General features: G+C 41.6%; 1 protein-coding gene across 5 annotated transcripts in view; it reads right to left on the bottom strand.

Annotated features, from left to right (window-relative positions):
• The window catches only part of cryzl1 (crystallin, zeta (quinone reductase)-like 1), an 86643-nt gene that overhangs the window by 33259 nt on the left and 27345 nt on the right, over positions 1-26039 (bottom strand). For all 5 annotated transcript variants that reach the window (XM_060833204.1, XM_060833201.1, XM_060833202.1 and 2 more), the window contains 2 exons: positions 22728-22861; positions 16446-16557 (listed from right to left, as the gene is read on the bottom strand). In XM_060833204.1, coding sequence (XP_060689187.1) covers positions 16446-16557; positions 22728-22861 — 246 coding nt within the window. The remainder of the gene's footprint in view (positions 1-16445; positions 16558-22727; positions 22862-26039) is intronic.

Genomic DNA, 26039 nt, shown 5'->3' with positions numbered 1-26039 from the left:
TTGTGCACCTGAAGCATGAGAAGTGTTGATATTAAACTCGGAATTAAAAATTAAAATAAAATTCAGACATTTCTAGCTGTACAATGAGACCAATAAAATAATCAATTTACACATGCACAGTACAGTACTTGATACTTCCATGTCTTAAACATATTACAGAATTAAAATAAACCATTTCATAATAATGTTACGTCAGACCTTTAAGTCTTTAAACTTAATATAGGTTAAATACTTCCTTAATTAATTTCTTGGCATATTATACAGTGAAAAAGGAAATGTGCTTAAAATCAATGTTGTAATAATGGAATACTGTCAAGATAAACCAGGAATGTCTTATTTGAACTAAGATCACAGAACCGGGCTTTCTGGGCAAAGTGCAGGATTCGAGACTGCTTGCGTTTAGTTCTGATTCTGACAAGTCATCAGGACAACAGAAGCAGCTTATGGAAATTGACGAGTGATAACAGCACAATCCAAAAATCTGGCTATTAGAATTGTTAAATAAGGAGGCCAAAAAATGAAATTCAGAAGTATTTCTTAAATTATAGATTCCTCTTCTAAAAAATCCGAAACAAAAGCAAAAAAATTAAAGAATGAGGAAATCTAACAAAAGGTAGACTGATGGGAATGAAACCTCAAAAATTATAATGCTCAATATGCAAGACAAATACTGCAAGACAATTGAAATGGGAAGGGGAGAAACAAAATATACAAGCCTACAGTGAGGGTCTTGTTGACTGTGGACAATGTCATTAACTCTTGGCAAGAAAGCCTTGGTTCAAGTCCCATCTGCCCAGATGTGTGTCATAACAGATGATTAAATATATTCAAAAGAATCATAGAACCTCAACAGTATGAAAGGAGACCACTCAGCCCATCGGGTCCACACCACTATCCGAAGAGTATCCCACCCTGACCCACCCTACTATCACTGTAACCCTATATTTCCCATGACTAATCCACCTGACATACACATCCCCAAACACTTTGGGCAATTTAGCATGGCTTATCCACCTAACCTGCATATCTTTGGACTGTGGGAGGAAACCGGAACACTCAGCAGAAACTAATATAGACAAAACAAGAATATGTGAAGTCCACACAGACAAATGCCTGAGGCTGGAATCGAACCCGGATTCAGAGCACGAGGTAGTAGTGCTGACCACAGTCCCACCATGCCTCAAAAGGTAAAAGCACAGATGCTCTAGAGAATTTCAATGACAGTTTACATGCTAAATCAGGTTGTGTTTACACTTCAATTTCAGCGTCAATGAAAATCAATTTTCTTTTGCACTAACACTGCACTATGCGACAAAGGAGTCGATAATGATCAAGGGTGGGAGAGTGAACAGCTGTTAATGGAGACTGTAGTGACTAACAATAGGTAGTGTGTAATGGCAGACTATCTGATAACAACACCTGAAATGCTTCGGTCGAGGGCTAGGACAAACAGAGAGTTCAGGCCCTAAAGTTATTGAACTCTATATAGAGTCTGGACGGCTGCAGGATCTCCAAGCGGAAAATGAGCTGTTCTTCCAGCTTGTGCTGCGCTTCATTGCAGTAAGCCTGAGACAAAGATGTTAGGGTGGTGTGTTGAAATAGCAGGCAATTGGCCATTTTGTAGGCAGAATGTAGATGTTCAGTGAAGTGGTCACCCAGTCAATGCTTCATTTTCCCAATTGCGACCACACTGTGAGCAGCAACTTGCTGAGCTTTTCCAGCAACTTATGCATTTGTTTCTGATTTATAGCATCCGCAGTTTTTTTGATTTTTATTAAGAGCAGGGAGGTTATGCTAGAACTGTTTAAACTTTGGTTTGGGCATTAGAGTATTGTGTAAGGTTGTGGAATCCACATTAAAGGAGGAATGTGATTATACTGGAGGGGGTACGGAGGAGATTTATCACAATGTTGCCTGGCTTGGAGAGTTCTAGTTATGAAAAAAAGATTGGATAGACAGGGGCTATTTCCCATGGGGCAGAGTATACTGAGGAAGGACATGGCAGAGATGTATAAAATTGAAGGGCATAGATAGGGTAGACAGGGAGGAATCCTTCCCTTTAGTGGAAGATTAACGATAAAAGGACACAGTTTAAGGCAAAGGGCAGGATGTTTACAGGAGATGTGAAGAAGTAGTCATTTTTTTCCCAGCCAGAGGATGATGAGAATTTAGAATTCACTGTCTGTAAGGCTGGTAGGGGCAGAGACCCTTAGAACATTTAAGAACACCATGGAACACAAACAAAACTGAAGACAATGGTTATGATCAAAATTCTTCTGCAGCTCTCATGCTGTAGTTGTCATGGGCCAGTCACCAAAAAGAGAATATTCATTCAATCAATGCCTTCAGAGCTGCATTAATGATCTTCACTGTGACATAAAGCTGAGACAAAAAAAAAGTTTTTTTTTGCAAATTGTCATTTAGTATTCTGTTTTGTTCATAATTCCTTAGATAATGAAGCAACTCAGACGAGCCATAATCAGAACCAAGCCCCAGCTTACATGCCTCATATTACTTTCAACACATAAGTACGAGGACCATTTGAACAATTAAAAACACAACCATCTCCCTTTGATATTCAACAGCATTAACATCATCAAACTTCCAAACTGTGTTGAGAACTTACCTCACCATTAGTCAGCGTTCCCCTAATTTTTCAAACTTTTTGTATCCATGAAGTTGAAACATGTTTGTAACGTACAGTTAAACATTATTCTATGATTAGATCATAATTTCAGCATCAAGCACTTGCAAATTAGAATTAGTAGTATCAACTCAACAAGCTTCTTCCATTCCATTATACCACTGCTATGTATTATTAATAATACAGTTCTACATGTAAGAATCTTACATTTCTCCCGAAGAACCTTAGGACTTAACTGGAGGAGAAATACTACTCTCATCCGACCATGGACTGGATTAGGGTTCAAGCCCCAGAATCAAAAAGGATATTGTGAATGATATCACCTAACTCTCCAACAAAATAGAGGAGAACAATAAGATGAAAACAAGTGGGTTCATATTTACTTTAACTGATAATAAAATCAGCCACCTTTCAATTTTCAATTCTATTAGATTAAAAAAAGATAAAAATGATAGGCAGATTCCCTACTTCCCATTTTACACTACTGGACAGTCACAGTACAACAGCAAGTTACATTTAAGCTTTCAGTGAAGATCTGTAGTTCAGGTTGTGATTGAAGTTGTTGGTCGGTTTGCCAAGCTGGTTGATTTTCCTGCAAACGTTTTGTCTCCCTCCTGGGTGACATCTTTAGTGTTGTGCAGCCTCTGGATGAAGTGCTGTCATTGTGATCTGTCCCAAATTCATATGGTTCTGTCTGCTGTGGCGGGCGGTTCTTCTTCTGGTTTTGTGCTGTAGTGGTCTGTAGATGGGGTTTACTTCAAAATGTTTGTTTATGGAAACGGTGGATGAACACAAGGCCTCCAGGAACTCCCAAGCTTATCTTTGTTTAGCCTGTCCCAGTATCGTGGCGTTGTCCCACTTGAATTGGTGTCCTTCATTGTCAGTGTGTACAGGTACAAGGGAGAATTGGTCGTATTGTTTTATTGCAAGCTGATGCTTGTTATTCAGGTGGTGAGTTTCCTGCCCATTTGTCCTATGTAATGTTTCTCACCATTGCCTGGCATACAAACAAACCAAGTCACTGTGCGTCTCCCCACCACCACCACCCCTGCCCCAGAAGACAATGACGATCATATCCTGCATTAGAAACATCTCAGAACTAACAATGAAATTTCCACATCCTCTCAGAATAATGAGACCACACAAATCAACAGGCATACTTCGCCAGCTATTATCCAGGACAAAAGACCCCATACCCACAACATGCAGGACATGTGTGATATATAAAATACCATGCAGCAATTGCAAGAAAAATTACATAGGACACATGGGCAGCACATGGTGGCAGCAGGAAATGTGCTCCCAGAATACACATGCATCAACTTGTAGCAAAACAACACGACCAGTCCTCCCTCATATTAATACACACTGACAATGAAGGACACCAATTCAAGAGGGTCAACGCCATGATACTGGGACAGGCTAAACAAAGATAAGCTTGGAAATTCCTGGGAGCCTGGTATTCATCCACTAGTTCCATAAACAAATGTTTTGAAATAGACCTCAGTTACAAACCACTACAGCACTAAACTGGAAGTAGAACCACCCGCCATCATAGCCAGAACTGTATAAATTTGGGGCAGGTCACAACAACAGCGCTTCATCTAGAGGCTACACAGCACTGACAATGTCACCCAGGAGGGAGACAAAAATGTTTGCAGGGAAATCAACCAGCTCAGTGAACTGACCAACAACTTTGACAAGTTATATAAAAATTGATTAGTCTTTCAAAGTACCATTACTGTTCAATATTATTACCAATGATTTTAAGACTGACTGGTCTGTCATTCCCAGGATTATCCCTATTCCCTTTTTTGAACAACAGAATAACTTTTGCCACCCTTCAATCATCTGGTACGACTCCAGCGGACAGTGAGGATGCAAAGATTACTGCCAAAGGTGCAGCAACTTGTTACTTCGCTTTCCGTAATAACCTTGGGTATATCACGTCTGGCCTAGGGGACTTATGTTTTTCAGAATTTCCAACACATCCTCCTTCTTAACATCAACGTGTTCGAGCACATCAGCCTATTTCATGCTGTCCTTAGAAAACAACAAGGTCCATCTCATTAGCGAATACTGAAGCAAAGTATTCATTGAGCTCCTCCCCTACTTGGTCCAACTCCAGGCGCAAGTTCCCTCCAGTATCCCTGATTGGCCCTGCCCTTATTCTGGCCATCATCTTGTTCCTCACATAAGTGTAGAATGCCTTGGGGTTTACCTTAAACCTATCCACCAAGGCTTTTTTATGCTCCCTTCTAGTTCTCCTAAGTTCATTCTTCAGTTCCTACCTGCGTACTCTGAAACCCTCTAAAGCCCTGTCTGATCCTTGATTCCTCAATCCTAACTAACTTCCTTTTTTCTCTTGACTAGATTTTCCACATCTCTTGCGATCACCCGACTTCATCCTTTCTTTTCCTCTGTGGGACAAACCTATTATTAGCACTTGCACCAAGCGTTCCCTAAACAAACTCCACATTTCCAACACATATTTCCCTGAGAATATCTGTCCTAATTTGGGTGCCCCAGGTTCTGTCTGATAGCATTGTAATTCTCCCTCCGCCAATTAAATATTTTCCCATACCGTATGCTCCTATCCCTCTCCATGACCATTGTAAAGGTCAGGGAGTTGTGATCACTATCACCGAAATGCTTTCCCGCGGGAGATCTGAAACCTTACCTGGTTTGCTGCCAAGTATGGCCTTCCCTCTAGTCAGCCTATCTACATACTGAGTCAGGAATCCTTCCTAGACACACCTGACAAAATCTGCTCCATCCAAACTATTTGCACTATGGAGGTTCTAATCAATATTAGAGAAGTTGAAGTTACACATGACCTTGTTACTTCTGCACCATTCCAAAATCTGCCTCCCAATCTGCTCCTCCAGGTCTCTATTGCTATTGGGGGGTCACTAGAAAACTCCCAATAAAGTGACTGCTCCTTTCCTATTTCTGATTTCCATCCATACTGACTCAGTAGACAAACCTTCCTTGGCAACCTCCCTTTCTGTAGCTGTGATACGAGCCCTGATTAGCAATGCCACTCTTTGTAGCAGGTAGAAGTTGAACCTGGGCCTCACAGTCCAGGGATAGGGACATGACCACTGCGTTACAAGGAGGTCAATGCCACCTGTTCCATAGTGTGGTTTGAACCCAGGCCCCTCCCAGAGCATTAGCCAACCATTTCGGTGTTACAACTCCAGTGATAGTACCACGAGGATATGATGTTCCCTAAAAAGAAAGGTGGAGAAAGAAAGTCCTTCATGGTAACTTCAGCCAGTGGCTAAGGCCAGATGGAGTAGAAGATTGATGACATTTTTAATTAAAATTGAAAAAAACATACATAATTCTTACTCTTGATCATTATCCACCAACATTTGCTGGGAAGTACATTTGAGTGGGTGCCGCAATTCACATTAGGATTGGTATTGGCTGTGATTGTGCCTCTGTCAGTGTGAAATAGGATTCATGTATGAAGATGAATGGGATGACATGAAGAACACAATATAAGTGTTTCCAGGAGTTTCTAAGAAATCACTGAAGAGTAATGAGAAATAAAGGCATTAAACTAATTCTCCAGATGGGTTGCAGGGCCAGAGTGATCCCGTCAACCCAGAGGAGAAGTTCTTTCAACCTTTCCACTGTTTATAAATTACAATACTGCTTGTTCAATATCCCTTACTAGGGTGGATACTTCCTCAGAATAAGTGTTATAACTCTGAAGCGATTGCCTGCAGAACCAGTCATAAATTCTTATTCATCCATCTACTTCACACTTCTCCTTGGTAACTGCATGTGGCTTGAACAGACTTTTCACTACATCATATTTGACTTCAACCACATGAGCATCCAACCACATAACTGCACCACCAGCACCACCTTATTTTCACTTGCAGAACACTGCAATTCTATCCAACATTCCATCGTCTTTCCATCTCTGTAATTTGTTATAATTGTCCAACAAGTCTGCGCACTTCCGATCCTGACGCTTCATCTCTGATTTGCATCCCTCCATTATTGGTAGTCGTGACTTTGACTGCCAATTGTTCTACACTCGAATTCACTCCCTACACATTTCTGCCTTTCTTTCCTCCTTTGAAAACTACCATCGCCTGCCCTAATGTCTCATTACATTACTTGAAGTCAAAAGTTTCTTTGATGATACTTCCATAAAGTTCTTAGAAAGGGACAGGATAACTTGAGAGTTAACAAATGTTTGTTAAGGGAAAGTAATATTGTTAAGGGAAAGTAACAAATTTAATCGTTTTTGCAAGGAAGCAACAAGGAGGCTGAATGAATGTTGAACAGTGGATATTTTCTGTTTGGTTTTCAGAAAGGCAGTTGATCAAGTCCCACTTGGCAGACTGGTCAGAAAAGTAAAAGCCCGTGGAATGCTTGGCGATGTGGTGAGTTTGATCAAAATTTGGCTCAGTGTCAGGAAATCGCGGTCAATTAATGTTTTTTGAGAGTGGAAGTGGTTTCCAGTGGTCCACAGTGCTCAGTGTTAGACCTCTTGCTATTAGTGGTAAATATTAATAATTTAGACTTAAGTGTGGGAGGCACGCTTGGGGACATTTTTTGACAACATATTGGGCATGTTATGAAGTAACAGCAAAAGATTGCCAACAGGATGGCTGTCAACTGCAGGATGGTTTCGATGGTTTAGTTGAGTATGTAGAAAAGTGTCATAGATCACAGAATAAAATCACAGAATTCCTACACTGTGGAAACAGGTCATCTAGCCCAACACATCGACACTGACCCTCCAAGCAGGAGCCCACCCAGACTTATTGCCCTGCCCTATTGCTTACATTTCCCAGAATGCTATGGGCCATTTAGCATGTCCAATTCGCCAAACCTGCACACCTTTAGAGTGTGGGAGGAAACTGGAGCACCTGCAGGAAACCCACGCAGACACAGGGAGAATAGGAAAACTCCACACAGCCAGTCACCTGAGGTGGGAATCGAACCGGGGACCCTGGTACTGGGAGGCAGCAGTGCTAACCACTGAGCCACTGTACCACCCAGAATTAAATCTGGAGAAGTCAAGGTTATGCATTTGGGGAGGACAAATAAACATAATAAATGGGAGGGTATGAGAGGGGTAGAGGAAAATAAGAGTCATTGGAGTGCATATCCACAGGTAAGACAGTAGATAAGGTTATAAAGAAAACACATGAGATGCTTTCCTTCATTGGGCATGGTTTTGAATATAAAAGCAGCATTGTAATGTTTGGATTATACAAGATAATGGTTAAGCCACAATTGTACTTGTGTTGACATTTCTGGTCATGTTATAAGAAAGGCATAATTAGTCTACAGCAGTGGTCTCATCTTTTTAGGCTCAGATCACTTTGTGACGTCACTCTGCCACTGCTGAGACTGCGAGTAGGTTGTAGTGATTGTAACAAGGCCAGCCAGGTGGACCACATAGAATACGAGTTCCCTGTTTGGGGCTGTTAATCTGGCTCAATCAGGGGGCCCTGGCAAATAGATAAGATTAGAAGTGTCAGACATCCTGTTCACTCTGACAGCTGGTTCCGAAGGAGCTGGGTCCATGACTCTCTGAGTGTATATAATGGGTAACTTGGTGACCCATTAACCCAATGGGATAGCTGCCTATGGAGTTGTTTCATAGGCCTCTGGATGTGTGCCTCAGGAATATCGAGAATATTGCTGGCTCCTTGCATATATGGAAGTAAGAGAAGTCACTTCGGTGGTTGCAATTTGTTTCTAGGACAGCTGGTCAGAACGTGTTGCTCTGATTTCAGCAGTGGAGCATGGTGACATTTCCCATAATTTTTTTTTCCATCCTGTACAAACCTGTAGTCCTAGCAAGGGCTTGAAAATTGTAGCTATAAGCATAGTTTGGACAGACTAGGTTTTCCTTAGAAATAAAAGGAAAGGCCATATGACTGAACTGAGGTGTATAAAATAATGAGGCATTTGGATAGCAGAGACAGGAAGACCCAGTTCCCTAATCAGACGGGTCAATTACCAGGAGAACAGATTTAAAACAAATGGTAGAAGGATTAGAGGAGACACGAGGAAAAATCTTTTCAGCAGAGGTTGCCAATAATCTGGAATTCATGTCCAATTTGGTGCTTGAGGTGGAAACTCTCTTCTCATTTAAAAGGCACCTGAAAAATTTTAACCTGCAAAACTAAAACCACCAGGTGCTGGAAAGTGAAATTAAAATTAAAATTAGCAGCTAGTGCAGCCACAATGGGGTGATTGGTGTCTTACCTATGTTGCAACTTTTCAATGGTTCTAAATAACTTGGGACATTTTGCAATGTTAAGGAGCTACACCAATTCAGATTGTTCTCACAATTGTGCCTTTTTATTGGGGCCTATTACAAACTTTCAAGTTAAAAACTATAAATATGAACGTAGCTGTAATACTATACATAACCTTTATAGAAATTGCATTTTCCATGTGGGATATTGATTTACTTTCATGCGTTATTTGACTCTATTCACTGGAGCTTTTTATAGTAAACAACCATAATAATCTCAAGAGAAACCTGATTCACGACCTGTTGGTTTGTTCCACATCCAGGTTGAAGGCGTACTGACCTAAGCATCACAGAATTATTACTGTGCAGGCGGCCATTGAGCCATTGTGCCTGCACCAACTCTTCAAATGAGCATCATTACCTCGTGCCAATCTCCTGTTTTTACCCCATACCCTTCATGTTATTTCTATCCAAATAATAATCCATATCACTGTTAAATGCCTCAACTGAAACTGCATTCATCACACTTCCAGGCAACGCATTCCAAACAAGAGAAAGTGAGGACTGCAGATGCTAGAGATCAGAGTTGAGAATATGGTGCTGGAAAAGCACAGCAGGTCAGGCAGCATCCGAGTAGCAGGAAAATCGATGTTTCGGTCATCAAGAAAGATTAGATTAGATTACTTACAGTGTGGAAACAGGCCCTTCGGCCCAACAAGTCCACACCGACCCGCCGAAGCGCAACCCACCCATACCCCTACATTTCACCCCTTACCTAACACTACGGGCAATTTAGCATGGCCAATTCACCTGACCCGCACATCTTTGTGACTGTGGGAGGAAACCGGAGCACCCGGAGGAAACCCACGCAGACACGGGGAGAACGTGCAAACTCCACACAGTCTGTCGCCTGAGTCGGGAATTGAACCCGGGTCTCAGGCGCTGTGAGGCAGCAGTGCTAACCACTGTGCCACCGTGCCGCCCACAAAGGTCCATTGCTTTTCTAGCAATGCATTACAAACCCAGATTACAGAGGAACTTCAATTATCTGGCATTCAGTTATCCGAATTTTGGATTATCCAGACAAGTCCACGCAGTTCCATTGAACATACAACATAAAACAATACAGCACAGAACGGGCCCTTCGGCCCACGATGTTGTGCCAAACATTTGTCCTAGCTTAAGCACCTATCCATGTACCTATCCAATTGCCGCTTAAAGGTCACCAATGATTCTGACTCTGCCACTCCCACAGGCAGCGCATTCCATGCCCCCAATACTCTCTGGGGAAAGAACTTACCCCTGACATCCCCTCTGTACCTTCCACCCTTCATCTTCAATTTATGTCCCCTTGTAACACTCTTGTACACGGGGAAAAAGTCTCTGACCATCTACTCTATCTATTCCCCTGATCATCTTATAAACCTCGATCAAGTCACCCCTCATCCTTCGCCGTTCCAATGAGAAAAGGCGTAGCACTCTCAACCTATCCTCGTACGACCTATTCTCCGTTCCAGGCAACATCCTGGTAAATCTCCTCTGCACCCTCTCCAAAGCCTCCACATCTTTCCTAAAATGAGGCAACCAGAACTGCACACAGTATTCCAAATGTGGCCTTACCAAGGTCCTGTACAGCTGCAACATCCCCTCACGACTCTTGAATTCAATCCCTTTGCTAATGAACGCTAATTCACCACAGGCCTTCTTGCAAGCTCTATCCACCTGAGTGGCAACTTTCAAAGAGCTATGAACATAGACCCCAAGATCCCTCTGTTCCTCCACCTGACTAAGAACCCTACCGTTAACCCTGTATTCCGCATTCTTATTTGTCCTTCCAAAATGGACAACCTCACACTTGACTGGGTTGAACTCCATCTGCCACTCTTCAGCCCAGTTCTACATCATATCTAAGTCCCTTTGCAGCCGACAACAGTCCTCCTCACTATCCACAACTCCACCAATCTTCGTATCGTCTGCAAATTTACTGACCCACCCTTCGACTCCCTCATCCAAGTCATTAATAAAAATTACAAACAGCAGAGGACCCAGAACTGATCCCTGCGGAACTCCACTTGTAACTGGGCTCCAGGCTGAATATTTACCATCCACCACCACTCTCTGACTTCGACCGGTTAGCCAGTTCTCTATCCAACTGGCCAAATTTCCCACTATCCCATGCCTCCTGACTTTCCGCATAAGCCTACCATGGGGAACCTTATCAAATGCCTTAATAAAATCCATGTACACTACATCCACTGCTCTACCCTCATCCACATGCTTGGTCACCTCCTCAAAAGAATTCAATAAGACTTAAGGCAAGACCTACCCCTCACAAATCCGTGCTGGCTGTCCCTAATCAAGCAGTGTCTTTTCAGATACTTGTAAACCCTATCCCTCAGTACCCTTTCCATTACTTTGCATACCACCAAAGTAAGACTAACTGGCCTGTAATTCCCGGGGTCATCCCTATTCCCTTTTTTGAACAGGGGCACAACATTCGCCACTCTCCAGTCCCCTGGTACCACCCCAGTTGACAGTGAAGACGAAAAGGTCATTGCCAACGGCTCTGCAATTTCCTCTCTTGCTTCCCACATAATCCTAGGATATATCCCGTCAGGCCCGGTGGACTTGTCTATCCTCAAGTTTTTCAAAATGCCCAACACATCTTCCTTCCTAACGGGCGGCACGGTGGCACAGTGGTTAGCACTGCTGCCTCACAGCGCCTGTAGACCTGGGTTCAATTCCTGACTCAGGCGACTGACTGTGTGGAGTTTGCACGTTCTCCCCGTGTCTGCATGGGTTTCCTCCGGGTGCTCCGGTTTCCTCCCACAGTCACAAAGATGTGCGTGTCAGGTGAATTGGCCAAGCTAAATTGCCTGTAGTGTAAGGTAAGGGGTAAATGTAGGGGTATGGGTGGGTTGCGCTTCGGCGGGTCGGTGTGGACTTGTTGGGCCGAAGGGCCTGTTTCCACACTGTAAATCTAATCTAATCTCTAAAAAAAAAGTATCTCCTCTACCTTACCAGTCTGTTTCATACTCTCCTCTTCAACAATATGGTCCCTCTCATTTGTAAATACTGAAGAAAAGTACTCATTCAAGACCTCGCCTATCTCTTCCGACTCAATACAGTCTCCCACTACTGTCCTTGATCAGACCTATCCTTGTTCTCGTCATTCTCATGTTTCTCACATACGCATAAAAGGCTTTGGGGTTATCCTTGATCCTACCTGCCAAAGATTTTTCACACCCTCTTTTAGCTCTCCTAATCCCTTTCTTCGGCTCCCTCCTGGCTATCCTGTATCCCTCTAACGCTCTGTCTGAACCTTGTTTCCTCAACCTTATGTAAGCCTCCTTCTTCCTCTTTACGAGACATTCAACCTCCCTCGTCAACCAAGGTTCCCTCACACGATCATCTTTCCTGCCTGACAGGTACATACATATCAAGGACACGTTGTATCTGTTCCTTGAAAAAGTTCCACATTTCTACGACATCCTTCCCTGACAGCCTATGCTCCCAACTTATGCTCCTCAGATCTTGTCTTGCAGCATCGTATTTACCCTTCCCCCAATTGTAAAACCTACCCTGCTGCACACACCTATCTCTCTCCATAACCAAGGTGAAAGTCACAGAATTGTGGTCACCATCACCAAAATGCTCACCCACTAACAAGCCCATCAATTGTCCCGGTTTGTTACCAAGTACCAAGTCCAATGTGGCCTCCCCTCTGGTCGGACAATCTACATACGAGTTAGAAAAGCTTCCTGGACACACTGCACAAACACCACCTGTCCAATCTGCTTGATCTAAAGAGCTTCCAATCAATGCTTGGGAAGTTGAAATCGCCCATGACTACTCCCTGTGGCTTCTGCACCTTTCCAAAACCTGTTTCCCAATCTGTTTCTCCACATCTCTGCTGCTATTGGGGGACCTGTAGTAAACACCCAACAAGGTGACTGCTCCTTTCCTATTTCTGACTTCAGCCCATACTACCTCCAAAGGCAGATCCCCCTCGAAATGCCTTTCTGCAGCCGTTATACCATTTCTAATTAGCAACGCCACACCCCCCCTTTTTTACCACCCTCCCTAATCTTACTGAAACATCTGTAACCAGGAACCTCCAACAACCATTCCTGTCCCTCTTCTATTTGTGTTTCCGTGATGGCCACAACATCGTAGTCCCAAGTACCGATCTACGCCTTAAGTTCACCCACCTTATTTCTGATACTCCTTGTGTTGAAGTATACACTCTTGAACCCATCTCTGTGTCTGCAAGTATTCCCTGTCAGTGCTACCTTCTTGACAGCCTCCCTACATTCTTGGACATCCTGAAAAACAGCTAACCTACTTGCTGGACTACAAGTCTGAATCCCATCCCCCTGCCAAATTAGTTTAAACCTTCCCAAAGAGTGCTAACAAACCTACCTCCCAGGATATTGGTGCCCTTCTGGTTCAGGTGCAACTCTTCCTGCTTGTACAGGACCCACCTTCCCCAGAATGCAGTCCAATTGTCCAAATACCTGAAGCCCTCCCTCCTACACCATCCTTGCAGCCACGTGTTCAACTGCACTCTCCCTATTCCTTGCCTCACTGTCACATGGCACTGGCAAAAACCCAGAGATGATGACTCTGTCCGTCCTAGCTTTTAGCTTCCAGCCTAACTCCCTGAGCTCCTGAATGACCTCCCCACCCCTCTTCCTACCTGTCGTTGGTGCCAATGTGCACCACGACTTCTGGCAGCACACACTTCCTCTTAAGGATTCTGAAGACACACTCTGAGACCCGGGAGGAAATAAACCATCTGAGAGTCTCGTCCATGTCCACAGAACCGCCTGTATAGAGTCTCCTATAACTAGTGCTCTCCTCCTCTCCCCCTTTCCCTTCTGAGCCTCAGAGCCGGACCTCGTACCAGAGACCCGGTCACTGCAGCTTACTTCTGCTAGGCCGTCCCTCCCAACAGTATCCAAAGCGGTATACTTATTGTTGAGGGGAATGACTACAGGGGATCCCTGCACTGCCTGCTTCCTCCCCTTCCCACCTCTAACTGTTACCCAGCTACCTCTGTTCTCTGGCGTAGCCATGTCCTTGTAGCTTCCATCTAACACCCTCTCAGCCTCTCGAATAATCCTCAGTTCATCCAACTTCAGCTCCAGTGCCCTAACGCGGTCTGTGAGGAGCTGGAGCTGGCTGCACTTCCTGCAGGTGAAGTCGGCAGGAGCATTGGTGGTCACCCCTACCTCAAACATCCTGCAGGAGGAACATTCCACTGTCAGCGCTGCCATAACTCTACACTTACTCTCCAAAACAAGAACACTGTTCAGCCGACTCAGTCCATTTTTTTTAGGTTAGAGGAGGAGGGAGGGTGGGAGACACTACACGTGTAGTGTCTTGGGTTCCTTCTCCACTCAAATAACAATCACTTACCTTCCCAACCAGCCCTGCGCTCCGACCTCACTTCTGCCCAGCTCCCACTGCTGCACTGTGTTATCCGGCATTCGATTATCCAAACAAAGTACTCCCCATGTCTCGTTCAGATAATCGAGGTTCCTCTCACTCGCTGAGTGAAGACATCTTTTTTGTTTCACTAGCTTCTTTTGCATATCATTTTAAATCGATACCCTTTTATTCCTGTTACTTTTATGAGCAGTAACAGTTTCTCTCTCCAACCTGCTCATGATTTCGCAAATCTCAATTAAATCTCCAGCTGATATTACCCTGGCTGAGGTCTAAGAAGGGCCCTATACAAGTTCAACATCACCTCCTTGCTTTTGTACTCTATGTCATTATTATTAAAGCTAAGAACACTGCATGCTTTATTAACTGCTCTCTTCATTTGTTGTGCCACCTTCAACGACCTGTGCACATAAACATCCTGGTTCTCTGCTCTTTAAGCTTCCTCTTATTTTATGTCATCTTTTAATATTCTACCTACCAAAGGACAAGACCTAACACTTCTTTGCATTGAACCTCATCTGGCACCTATCTGCCCACTCTTCCAACTTGTTCTTTTGGAGTTCCACTCTATTCTCATCACCATTTGCAATTCTTCTAAGTTTCATGTCACCTGAAAACTTTGAAACTCTTCCTTGCACACTAAGATCCAGATCATGTCAGGGAAAGCAAGGGTTCAACAGAGACCCTGAAGAGTGAGGCAATATCAGTCAATAAAATACAAGCAGATCACCACACCTCTGAACATTAGATTATCTGAACAAAATACTCAGGTTGGTCAAAATGTTATTTCAAATATATTCTGATTTAAAATAAGTGATAGCAGGAAAATACTTAATTTTTAAAAATATTCATCCAGTCAATAAACAATTAATGCCAATTATAAAATATTATAGACAAAGGATTATCACATGAATGTACGACACAATCGTTCACTATTTTGTACAATAATAATTTGCAGATATATTGCTATCTTGACCTTGTCAAAATGATTTATTTTCTTACCTGGAAATGAAAACAAAATGACAAACTGCAGCAATTAAAAATCTGAAATGTGCAAAATAGGAGGCTTGAAGAAATAGGAACAGGATGTGAGATCTTGGTGGGCCTTACTTGCTGCCTCCAATCTGAAACTGACATTCTATTATACTCAAGAGATTATTATCACTCCTTGTACACATGATTGATGTTGCCAATTTGAGCAATCCTTTACTACACTAGTATCATAAATGTAAGGAACAAAAGCTTTTAACATCTTACACACATACAATGCTGGGATATTTATGTTTGAGCATAACATGCATCTTTTTACAGAAAACAAAGTTTCAGGTAACCTCTAAGTTACTTTTAAAAGTTATTCTATTTAATAGTGACCTCCAAAGAAGTTATCTCCTCAGACATTTACAGTGCAGAAGTAAGCCAAATCACCCCATTATGTCCACACCAGTCAAAGATCTCACGACAGTCTTCCAATTTTCCAGCTCTTGGCCCATAGCCCTGGAGCGTATCACAATGCAAGTGAATATCCAAATTCTGTTTAAACTGAATTAAGCTGAAAATATAAACCTGAAGGGCATTAGTGAGCCAGATGGGTTTTGTGAACAATTAGCAACAGCTTCATGGTCATCAATAGATTCTTATTTTCAGGGCATTTTTTAAATTGAATTCCAAATTCCACCATCTGCCATTGCAGGCCCCAAGAATGTTACTTGGGTCTTGAGATTAATAGTCTAACAATAATACCACCAGGCCATCACCTCCCCTTATGTCCCTGACTTACAACTTTTATCTAGTGACCCATATTAAAACTTATTTTATGTTAGAAGACAGGACTGGATCTGCTAAGGTTTTGGCAACATTCATCACAGGTGAAGAATGGCTATTTTGCGTGAGATAGCAGCCCTTCATGAACAAAGCATCAAGATACATTAATGCTTTTATGATCAGCGAGTAAATTGGAAAAATAAACTGATATATTAACTATCTTATTTCATTCAAGATACTTGACATAAACAATGTTATTACAGACAATCTTTTAATGAAGGAAACTGTCTATAAAGATTAACCTTTGCACAAGAAAAATTATTTACCAAGGGAAGCCACACAAATACATACCAACAGTTGGTCTCAATCCTTCCAAGTACATTTTGTCCTCAACAGTGCTGGCAGTTGAAATTACTTTAGCTCCTCGATGGTGAGCCAACTGAATAACAATAGTACCAAATGGCTAGAAGGAAAGAGAATGATAGGTTATTAGGTAATACTCAAATCAAATATTCAGCGTGCTGAACTATTTTGCTTATAGTGGGATCACTTCAACTAACACAGCACTTTTGTTGGTGCATATCAATATAAACAAGTCAAATTCAATTCAGCTGAGAAGAAATTAGTTTAAAACCCAATAAAACCACAGAACAACAGAAAAATAACATCACAGGTGGTCATTCAGCCCATTGAAGCAATTCAGCCCAAACTCCCTCTTGAAAGCAGATTTAGAATGAACAGGTTAGGGAGAAGCGGAGAATATATGCATGCTCAACTCAAAACCTAATACCATGAGATGCTCAATAAGAACAGCATAAAAACAATTAAGGAGAAAACATAAGCACAAAGAAATCAAATAGATTTTAACATAAGAATGGACAGGTATTAGTTGACATTCTAACTGATTAAATCCTGGCATGGTTTTATCAAGAACTTTAATAACAAGAAATTCAATGCAGCCCACAACACATACAATGCATGTATTCAAGACTTTGATTTTGAAAATGAAACATAATATGCTCCAACTAAGTCGATTAAAAAGGGAACTACCCATTGTCTTCATCCTTGCCACGTATTATGTAATTACGCTGGAAATTTCTTGACATGCTTTAACTACTGTCTCAAGACAATGTCGGCTGTTTGGAACTTTGGCTTTCTCAGTTAAGCTTCCTAGTTCAAGTCTTCTCCATCACTTACCACCATCTTCATCAAATATCCATCATGTTATCAAAAAATGTATAACATTAAGTTTGAACTTTTTTACTGTATCTTGTGTAAGAGGAGAAGTCATAAATTGTCCCAAATGGTGTTCTGATTCTGAAGTTAGTGAATAGCAGGCTCTGCTTGTGATGCAAGAATTTCTCTCCATTTACCATTTCCCTTTTGTGCTGCTGTCATTGGTAGTACCGATGACCTTTCAGCCTCATCCTGTTTCCAATGAGACCCTTTACTTAACCACATATGTCCCCACTTTACCCCCAAAGCTCATTACTGAAAATTCTCATCCTATTACTGATCCTACACTCTCTCCTTGTAGAGGTTAAAATTACGATGACCTATATGAACCTTCCCTTCCAGTGCTCCCTCCTTTTCACTTTGAAGTGTCCCATCTACCCCCAATTGCCTTTAATAAATGTAAGCATTCCCCCAATGAACCAACAATGATGTCCATCCCGGATTTAATTTGCTTACAATCCTGAACTCCATGGACTTCACCCTGATATACTGCAGGATCATTACCAAGCAAAACCCTAGGACTGACCATGGCACACTTCCCAGGCTGATATCTGCTCAGCAAACTGACTGATCTATGTGTAATTCATGAACGAGTCGTCTTTGACCTGCAGGACTGACTGTTGCTGCAAAAACATGGGTTCCAGCTGCCTGACACTATCAACTGCTTGGCAGATCATGGAATCTCTCTGGACTGCAATAAGTCGAACTTCTTGACTGGCTGCAAAGTACTGTGATTCAGCCTGTAGTTCACAAGTTCGTAAATGTATTCTAAGAATGCAATGTGAAATGGACTAGGGTGGTGACCTTCACGTAAATGAGTACATAGATACATAAGATGCACGCATCCTATGTACAAGGCGAACTGCAAAAGCATCCAAGTTGTAAATGTCCCCAAACTCCAATGGAGAATATTGAAGGGCTGAAGTGGTGCGAGAATTGGTCTGAGGGCAGGCATCATGATGTGGCAAGGCTAGCTGTTTGCCAATAGTGATGCCCACCCATGAATGTCAAGGACAATGGTGGCTATGAAGCATGGAAAGATGATGCACAATGAATAGGACAGGCATTCAATAAGCTGCAGCTTGCAGGTACCCACTATGATTTACATGTCAGAACTTTGCATCATTTAGTTTCCCACTGAAGGAAAGGAGAATTATGAATGGTGTACAAAGGAAGAGAACTGGGGTTTTAATGAGATGCATATGTAATGAACTTAGGTTGTCATTGCTCATTGGTGAGATTCTGAAGTTGCCATTAAAGCTTGAGGGGAGCAAAATTGCAAAACCTTTTCTTTAATTTTGTCTGCATTTGCCCACTTTTTCAGCACTGCTCATGTCACCCAATGGTGGGGAAAATTCCACCCCCTCAAGACACATCTACGGTCACAAAACTATTTGTCTCTTCCCTGAACTAATTCCATATTGCTTTTGGTCTTACACTCCTCTTCCTCCCATCCTCAGCAGCTCACCTATAGTGCCATGGACATGGCCATGACTGCAGTCCTCTGAGCAAGCATCACCCTAAACAATCTCCAAAACAGAAGACCAATTAGCGAGTCGGACTGTCTCAGAATTCTTGTAGCATCTGCCTGGTTCTCAGACTGTTTGGCAGTCAACCATTTCCGATCTATCTCTGTGTTCCTTATTTGGTTATGATCACAGTGGGTCTTTGGCAAGAAATTCCAGTGTATGGCCTCATGCACCGGTTATTGGCACTTTAACCAAAATGAAATTACAGTTTCAAATTTTGAGATCACATACGACTTCGAACCCTGAGGAGGCAGCCAAGATCTTCCATAAAGTTTAACAGGTTTGTACATGAACTGGGGTAGGCGTTGGCAGAATGATGTCTCTCGACTAGGAGATAATGAGGACTGCGGATGCCAAAGAGTCAGTTAGTGAATCGTGGTGATGGAAAAAGCACAGCAAGTCGGACAACAACGGAGGAACAAGAGAGTTGACGTTTTAAGCGTAACCTTTCTTCAGTTCCTCAGATTTTGCCTGACCTGGTAGGTTTTTTCCGGCGTCATGTGATTAGTAATCCAGAGGTCCAGGCTAATATTCAGGGAATAACCATTCAAATCACATCAAGGTAACTGGTAGAATTTAAATTTAAGCAATCAATTTGCAATATAAAGGCTTCAGTGGCTGTGATCATGATAACTGTCACCGATTGTTGTAAAAACTCATGAGGTTCATAGATGTCATTTAGAGAAGAAACTGTGCCACCCTTACTTGTTCTGGCCTCCAGATTCACACCAATGTGGTTATCTCTCAACTGTCTTCTAAGGTAGCCTCGAGAGCCACTCAGTTCAAAGGCAATTAGGAATACATATATACATATTAATTAGCAACGGAAGAAAACCTTATAAACAATTCAGTGTTAAAAGAATCATCACCAACATCAAAAGTTAATTTCAGAGCTTTTTTTCAAATTAGATGGGACATCAACCAGTATAGTTGCCAAAAAGAAAAACCCTCAAAGGTTTGGGATGATTTGCCACAGGGATTCTGTTAAATATATCATGATTGGTAATAAATGCATTTATAATTCACTATAAAGTTGTCAGTTGTTAACTTCATCTGAACTTTAAACTCGATCAATATACTTCAAGAGCTCTTACTTGAGAACTTTATCAATATGCTGATGAGATAAGTATCAAGGTTGTCTTTATTTGAGGCACTTCTGCATTTGTCATTCTATGAATTTAATATTAACTATCGCATATTTTGTACCAAAAGCTATCAATTGTGCTTCAGGCTGTACTATCCACAAAGTTTATTCAAACTCAACTCAGTATTCTAGTTTCATTTTAATTGCTTTCTTCAATCCTTTCTCCCCTGCAAAGATAAAGCAAATGGTGAAACCAGCATTGATTCATCAGGTAAATGTTCCCAAAAGGGGAAAAATAAACTTTGTTTGACATGAGCATTCAGTGCAGTTTTCAGCATAAACAAGATATTATAATATTATTGAACGGAGGGATTTCATTTCTTTTACCATGGAAGCTTTTCATAAAACAGATCTAAAACCTCAAAATTACCTTCAACTACTTATGAATACCTAGCAATTAAATCTTGTGAAGCACTTTCTAAAACTGAACATTTGCATGTGTAGTTTGTTGTATAATTTGTTAATGGGTTCAGCAAGCATAAAGGTAAAATCAACTACTGGAATCTAGGCTACACCCTCATATCGACAGGGATGACTACTGATGCTTTATCCTGAAGGTCACCAAACTTCAGGCGAGCAGAGAGTTTGAGAAGGACACAAGTTAACCTCAGCTGTTGTGGGAAGTGAACCCATACTATTGGTGTCACTCTGCATTGCAAGTCCATAAGACCATATGACATAGGAGTGGAAGTAAGGCCATTCAGCCCATCGAGTCCACTCTGCCATTCAATCATGGCTGATGGGCATTTCAACTCCACTTACCCGCATTCTCCCCGTAGCCCTTAATTCCTCGAGACAACAAGAATCTATCACTCTCTGCCTTGAAGACATTTAACGGCCCGGCCTCCACTGAATTCCACAGGCCCACCACTCTCTGGCTGAAGAAATGTCTCTGCATTTCTGTTCTGAATTGACCCCCTCTAATTTTAAGGCTGTGTCCACGGGTCCTAGTCTCCTCGCCTAACGGAAAAAATTTCCAAGCATCCACCCTTTCCAAGCCATGTATTATCTTGTAAGTTTCTATTAAGTCTCCCCTTAATCTTCTAAACTCCAATGAATACAATTCCAGGATCCACAGCCATTCCTCGTATGTTAGACCAACCATTCCAGGGATCATCCGTGTGAATCTCCGCTGGATACGTGCCAGTGCCAGTATGTCCTTCCTGAGGTGTGGGGACAAAAACTGGACACAGTACTCCAAATGCGGCCTAACCAGAGCTTTATAAAGTCTCAGTAGCACATCACTGCTTTTATATTCCAACCCTCTTGAGATAAATGACAACATTGCATTCGCTTTCTTAATCACGGACTCAACCTGCATGTTTACATTTAGAGAATCCTCGGCTAGCATTCCCAGATCCCTTTGTACTTTGACTTTACGAATTTTCTCACTGTTTAGAAAATAGTCTATGCTTTTATTCTTTTTGCCAAAGTGCAAGAGCTCGCATTTGCCCACGTTGAATTCCATCAGCCATTTCCTGAACCACTCTCCCAAACTGTCTAGATCCTTCTGCAGCCTCCCCACTTCCTCAGTACTATCTGCCTGTCCACCTAAATTTGTATCATCGGCAAACATCGTTAGAGTGCCCTCAGTCCCTTCATCCAGATAATTAATATATAATGTGAACAGCTGTGGCCCCAGCACTGAACCCTGTGGGACACCGCTCGTCACTGGCTGCCATTCTGAAAAAAGTCAACCATCCAGTCAACTGAGCTAACTGCCCCAACTGATCCACAGTTATAAGCACATATTAGTAAGTCAATAACACGTTGTAGTAAACAGATTATTTACTGAAGCACTATTTGAAGTAGACACAATGTGTTCAATTCCTGCACCAGCTGAGGTTACAATGAAGGGCACTTCTTCTCACCTCTCCCCTTGTCTGAGGTATGTTGACTCTCAGATTAAATCAATCAATCAGTCATCTCTCCCCCTCCTCCTCGAACCACAGAGCAATCCTATGGTCCCATCAGATATTAAGACTGCTCAATTTGTAGACTAACAATAATTCTGCCAAACAAGAAAATACCATAAAGGTTTTAAAAGGCCACTTATTTTATCAATCAATCCCTCTTAGTCTATTTCTACTATGACTGGTTTTCGCTTCTTGGGAGCTAAACTCTGTATTAAACATATTATAATATTGAAACCAGTACACAGATTCCTTTTCAAATCAAGTATTGGGTATATCACAGATCCCTGATCACTACAGGCAGGATTAGACATCAATGGGAGAATTTCAGTGTTAAAAGCGATTAAAAAACACCAAAGAATTGTGAACAGAAAAAAAATTGTTTTAGATATTCGCAAGCTGATTTCACAGTATAACAGTACAAAATGCTCCATGTTCCAGAATAGGGACAGTCTAAATACATAATAAAGAAACCACTGTAAAGGGACAAAGAGGCTATTGACAAAAGCAGATACACACTGAGGTAAATTGGATCAGCAAGTTCAATCGTAGACCATCTGAAGTGTTTAAGTATCAGACCACATCCACAAATGACAGCAGATTTCATGCTAAGATCAAACTGAGTTCTCAAGAAAAAGGCTGACGAACAAAAAAAGTATACAGTTGAGACCTTCATATTGCATCAGAGAATAGGATTATCTTAATTCTCCAAGTATGCTGCACCAACAAATGACAGAAGAATAAATCTTATTAACTTGCGAAGCCACCAGATCTTGCACCTTAACTGAACAGATGTTTGATTAGTACTTACATTTGCTCCTTCCATTACTAACACAGTTGTCCCAGCACTGACATGTGTGTGTGTGTGCAGGGCCATATATGCACGCAATCCATCACAAATAGTCCCTGCAGCATCCACCCAGCTCACGTTTTCAGGTTTCTTTACTGCATTTGAAAACCAATACGTTAGAAGAAAATAGCAGATAAATGCAAATCAATATAAATAATTCTCTTTTTTGCATTGTTTGACATGTTCTACTTTCTTTTCAGACACAGATTTAGAAAGTAAAAATCATTTAAGGAATGATATACTAGCATTGGAGACCTTAGAAAAGGTTCACTAGGTTTATCCTGAGCCTGGAGAGATTTCTTTTTGAATGAAGTGAAGTTGAGTGGGTTGGGCCTGTACTCACTGGGGTTGAAAATAACGAGAGGAGGTCTTTTGAAACACACAAGTTTCTCCGGGGCCTCAGCAGGGTAGATACAGAAAGGTTACTTCTTCTTGTGGAAAAGTTTAAGGAGAAAGGGCATAATAATATAAGGGGTCACACATTGAAGGAAGAATTTCATCTTTCAAAGAGTAGTGAATCTGTGCAATTCTTTACTGTATTATTCAGAGGCTGTTGAGACTGGGTCATTTGGTATATGCAAAACTAAGACAGACAGACTTTTGATCAGTCAGGGAATCAATGAGATTGGGATACCCCCATATGAAACAAGGCAGGAAAACAGAGTTCAGGATTATGAAATCATACACGATCTAACTGAATGCGGATCAGACTTGATGGGCCAAATGGTGCATTTATGCTCCTAAACCTTAAATGTTATGGCACATAAGTGTAGAGGCAGGGACTAAAGTAATGATGAGGTAAATGTGGAAATATGTCTGGAGGTGGAGATGTCACAAAAGCCATTCATTACAGACAGACAGACAAACAGAGAGAGTGTGTGTGTGTGTGAGAGAGTGTGTGCGTGAGTGCGCACTGTATATGTAAAGAGGATTGCAATAGCCTAATATTAATATAGTTCTATAGTACTTGAAGTTTTATGGAGAGATCATTCTGAGACGTTTTTAACAAATCAAACAGGAAAACATGGTTTTGAGTTTCAACCACAACTACAGAGACTCTTGGCTTCAAAAGACACATCATGGGTTAAAATTACAAATGGTGCATTAAAAAAGAAACAATTTATTACAATGCTGATCACCCACATATGGCATTTTGGGTATGAGTGTTGGTGCATTTTTGCCCTATTTAGCTTTTCACAATTTCCACAGCAACAGCCAATTACTGCAGGACCTCTGGTGATTGTCATAGAAATCATGGCTATCCAACCAGAAAATGTGCTGATAGTGTTTATATACACGCACTGAGTACACAGAATCTATGCAATTAACTCTATATGTGAAGGCCTTAATTTAGTTAGGAACACTATAGATGTACTGATGGATTACAGCTGCGAGGTGGCGCCCAGAAACTGGAAGAATGAAAATGTTCACTTTTTTCATCCTCAGTTTAAAAAAAAGTCAGACCAGCTTTATTCGGACAGAGCTTTCATTTTCAAAATAAATCTGAACATATAATAAAAAAGTTTGGGCTCTTGTTACATTGAGAGAATATTAGAATCAAGATTATTTTTATATATTTATTCCCTCAAGTTCAAAAACTGTCATAATTTAAGTTTGATTAGATTAGAATAGAATAGATTCCTTACAGTGTGGAAACAGGCCTTTCAGCCCAACAAGTCCATACCGACCCTCCGAAGAGTAACCCACCCAGACTCATTTCCCTCGATTAATGCACCTAATGCAATGGGCAATTTAGCATGACCAATTCATCTAACCTGCACATCTTTGGACTGAGGGAGGAAACCAGTCCACCCGGAGGAAACCCATGCAGACACAGGGAGTATGTGCAAACTCCACACAGACAGTCACCCAAGGCTGGAATTGAACCTGGTTACGTAGTGCTGTGAGGCAGCAGTGCTAACCAGTGAATCTTACTTTATATTGTTCACATCCTGTTTTAAAATATTTTTGTCAGCAGAGCGGCTTCTTCTTGAACTTTTCTAAATGTCCCAGATAATTACTTGTGGCAATCTTGGTATATTTATCCATTATCCTCTCCATGATACCTTTCAGATTTTCTCATTACACAACTACCTCATTTTTTTCTATAAATGCATCTTTCATTGCAATGTTGAATACTGCAGAGAAGAATAGCCCTGCAACAAATGGGCGTACCAATTTAAGACCTGGTATATGTCCAGGAGTTATTGCCTTCCCATCATCATTCACACATGAAACAGGTCCATGCAATTTCAACCAAATTGATTAGAATACAGTACAAACTTCAAACATCATGGGATTTTCCATGTGGTGTACTTGTTACTGTATCTGTATATTCAGAACTCATAGCATGCAATTAAATCTTTGATCAGAATGTACAAAAGTGACACTTCAAGTGAAAGTTATGGACAGATTTGTTTATCTAATATTTGGACAGTAAAAAGAGCATATGTAATAAATTGGGTTTTAGATTTTAGCATACTCCTTTCTATTCATTCATGGGATGTGGAAGTCACTGAGTCAGTTAGCATTTACTGGCCCTTGTGAGATGCCTTTGAAAAGTGCTCTAATTAGTGTAGGTACAGAAGAGTTCCAGGATTTTGAACCAGCAACAATAAAGGAACAGTGATATATTTTCAAGTCAGTATGGTGCATGATTTGGAGGGAAACTTGCAGATGGTGGTGTTCCCATGTACCTGCTGCTCTTGTACAAAATAATAGTGGTCATGGGTTGAAGATGGAGGCTCAGTACATTTCTGAAATGACTCGTATAAGAAATTTAGGAAACCTGGTCAGCACGGACGAGTTGTATCAAAGAGCCTGTTTCCATGCTGTATGACTCTAAAGTAAGATTCTCGTTGATGGTACTGCCCTTCACTGCCTGGAAGAGTGGTAGAGGCAGGTTCAATTAAGACATTCCGGTGGGTATTGGGTGCTTAGTTGGATAAAAATAATGTGTAAGATTACGAGGAAAAAAGCAGGAGATTGACTCTCGTAATGAAGCTCATTTCATTAGCTGGAGGAGGTATCTTGGGCAAAATGCCCTCCTGAGATCAGTTGACCGTAAGACAGAGGAGCAAAATTAGGCCTTTCTGACCAAGATGGTTGTTCCACCATCCGATCATGGCTGATATGTTTTTCAACCCTAGTCTTCTGCCTTATCCCCTTAACGACCAAAACCTATGCATCTCTGACTTAAATACACTCAAATAACTTGGCCTCCACAGCCCTCAGCTGCAATGACTTCCACAGATTGACCATCCTCTGGATGAA

This window comes from Hemiscyllium ocellatum, chromosome 12 (genome assembly GCF_020745735.1).
Source record: "Hemiscyllium ocellatum isolate sHemOce1 chromosome 12, sHemOce1.pat.X.cur, whole genome shotgun sequence".
Classification (NCBI taxonomy): Eukaryota; Metazoa; Chordata; class Chondrichthyes; order Orectolobiformes; family Hemiscylliidae; genus Hemiscyllium; species Hemiscyllium ocellatum.
The sequence above is the reverse complement of the archived record's forward strand: the minus strand, read 5'-3'. Positions and strand labels throughout refer to the sequence as shown.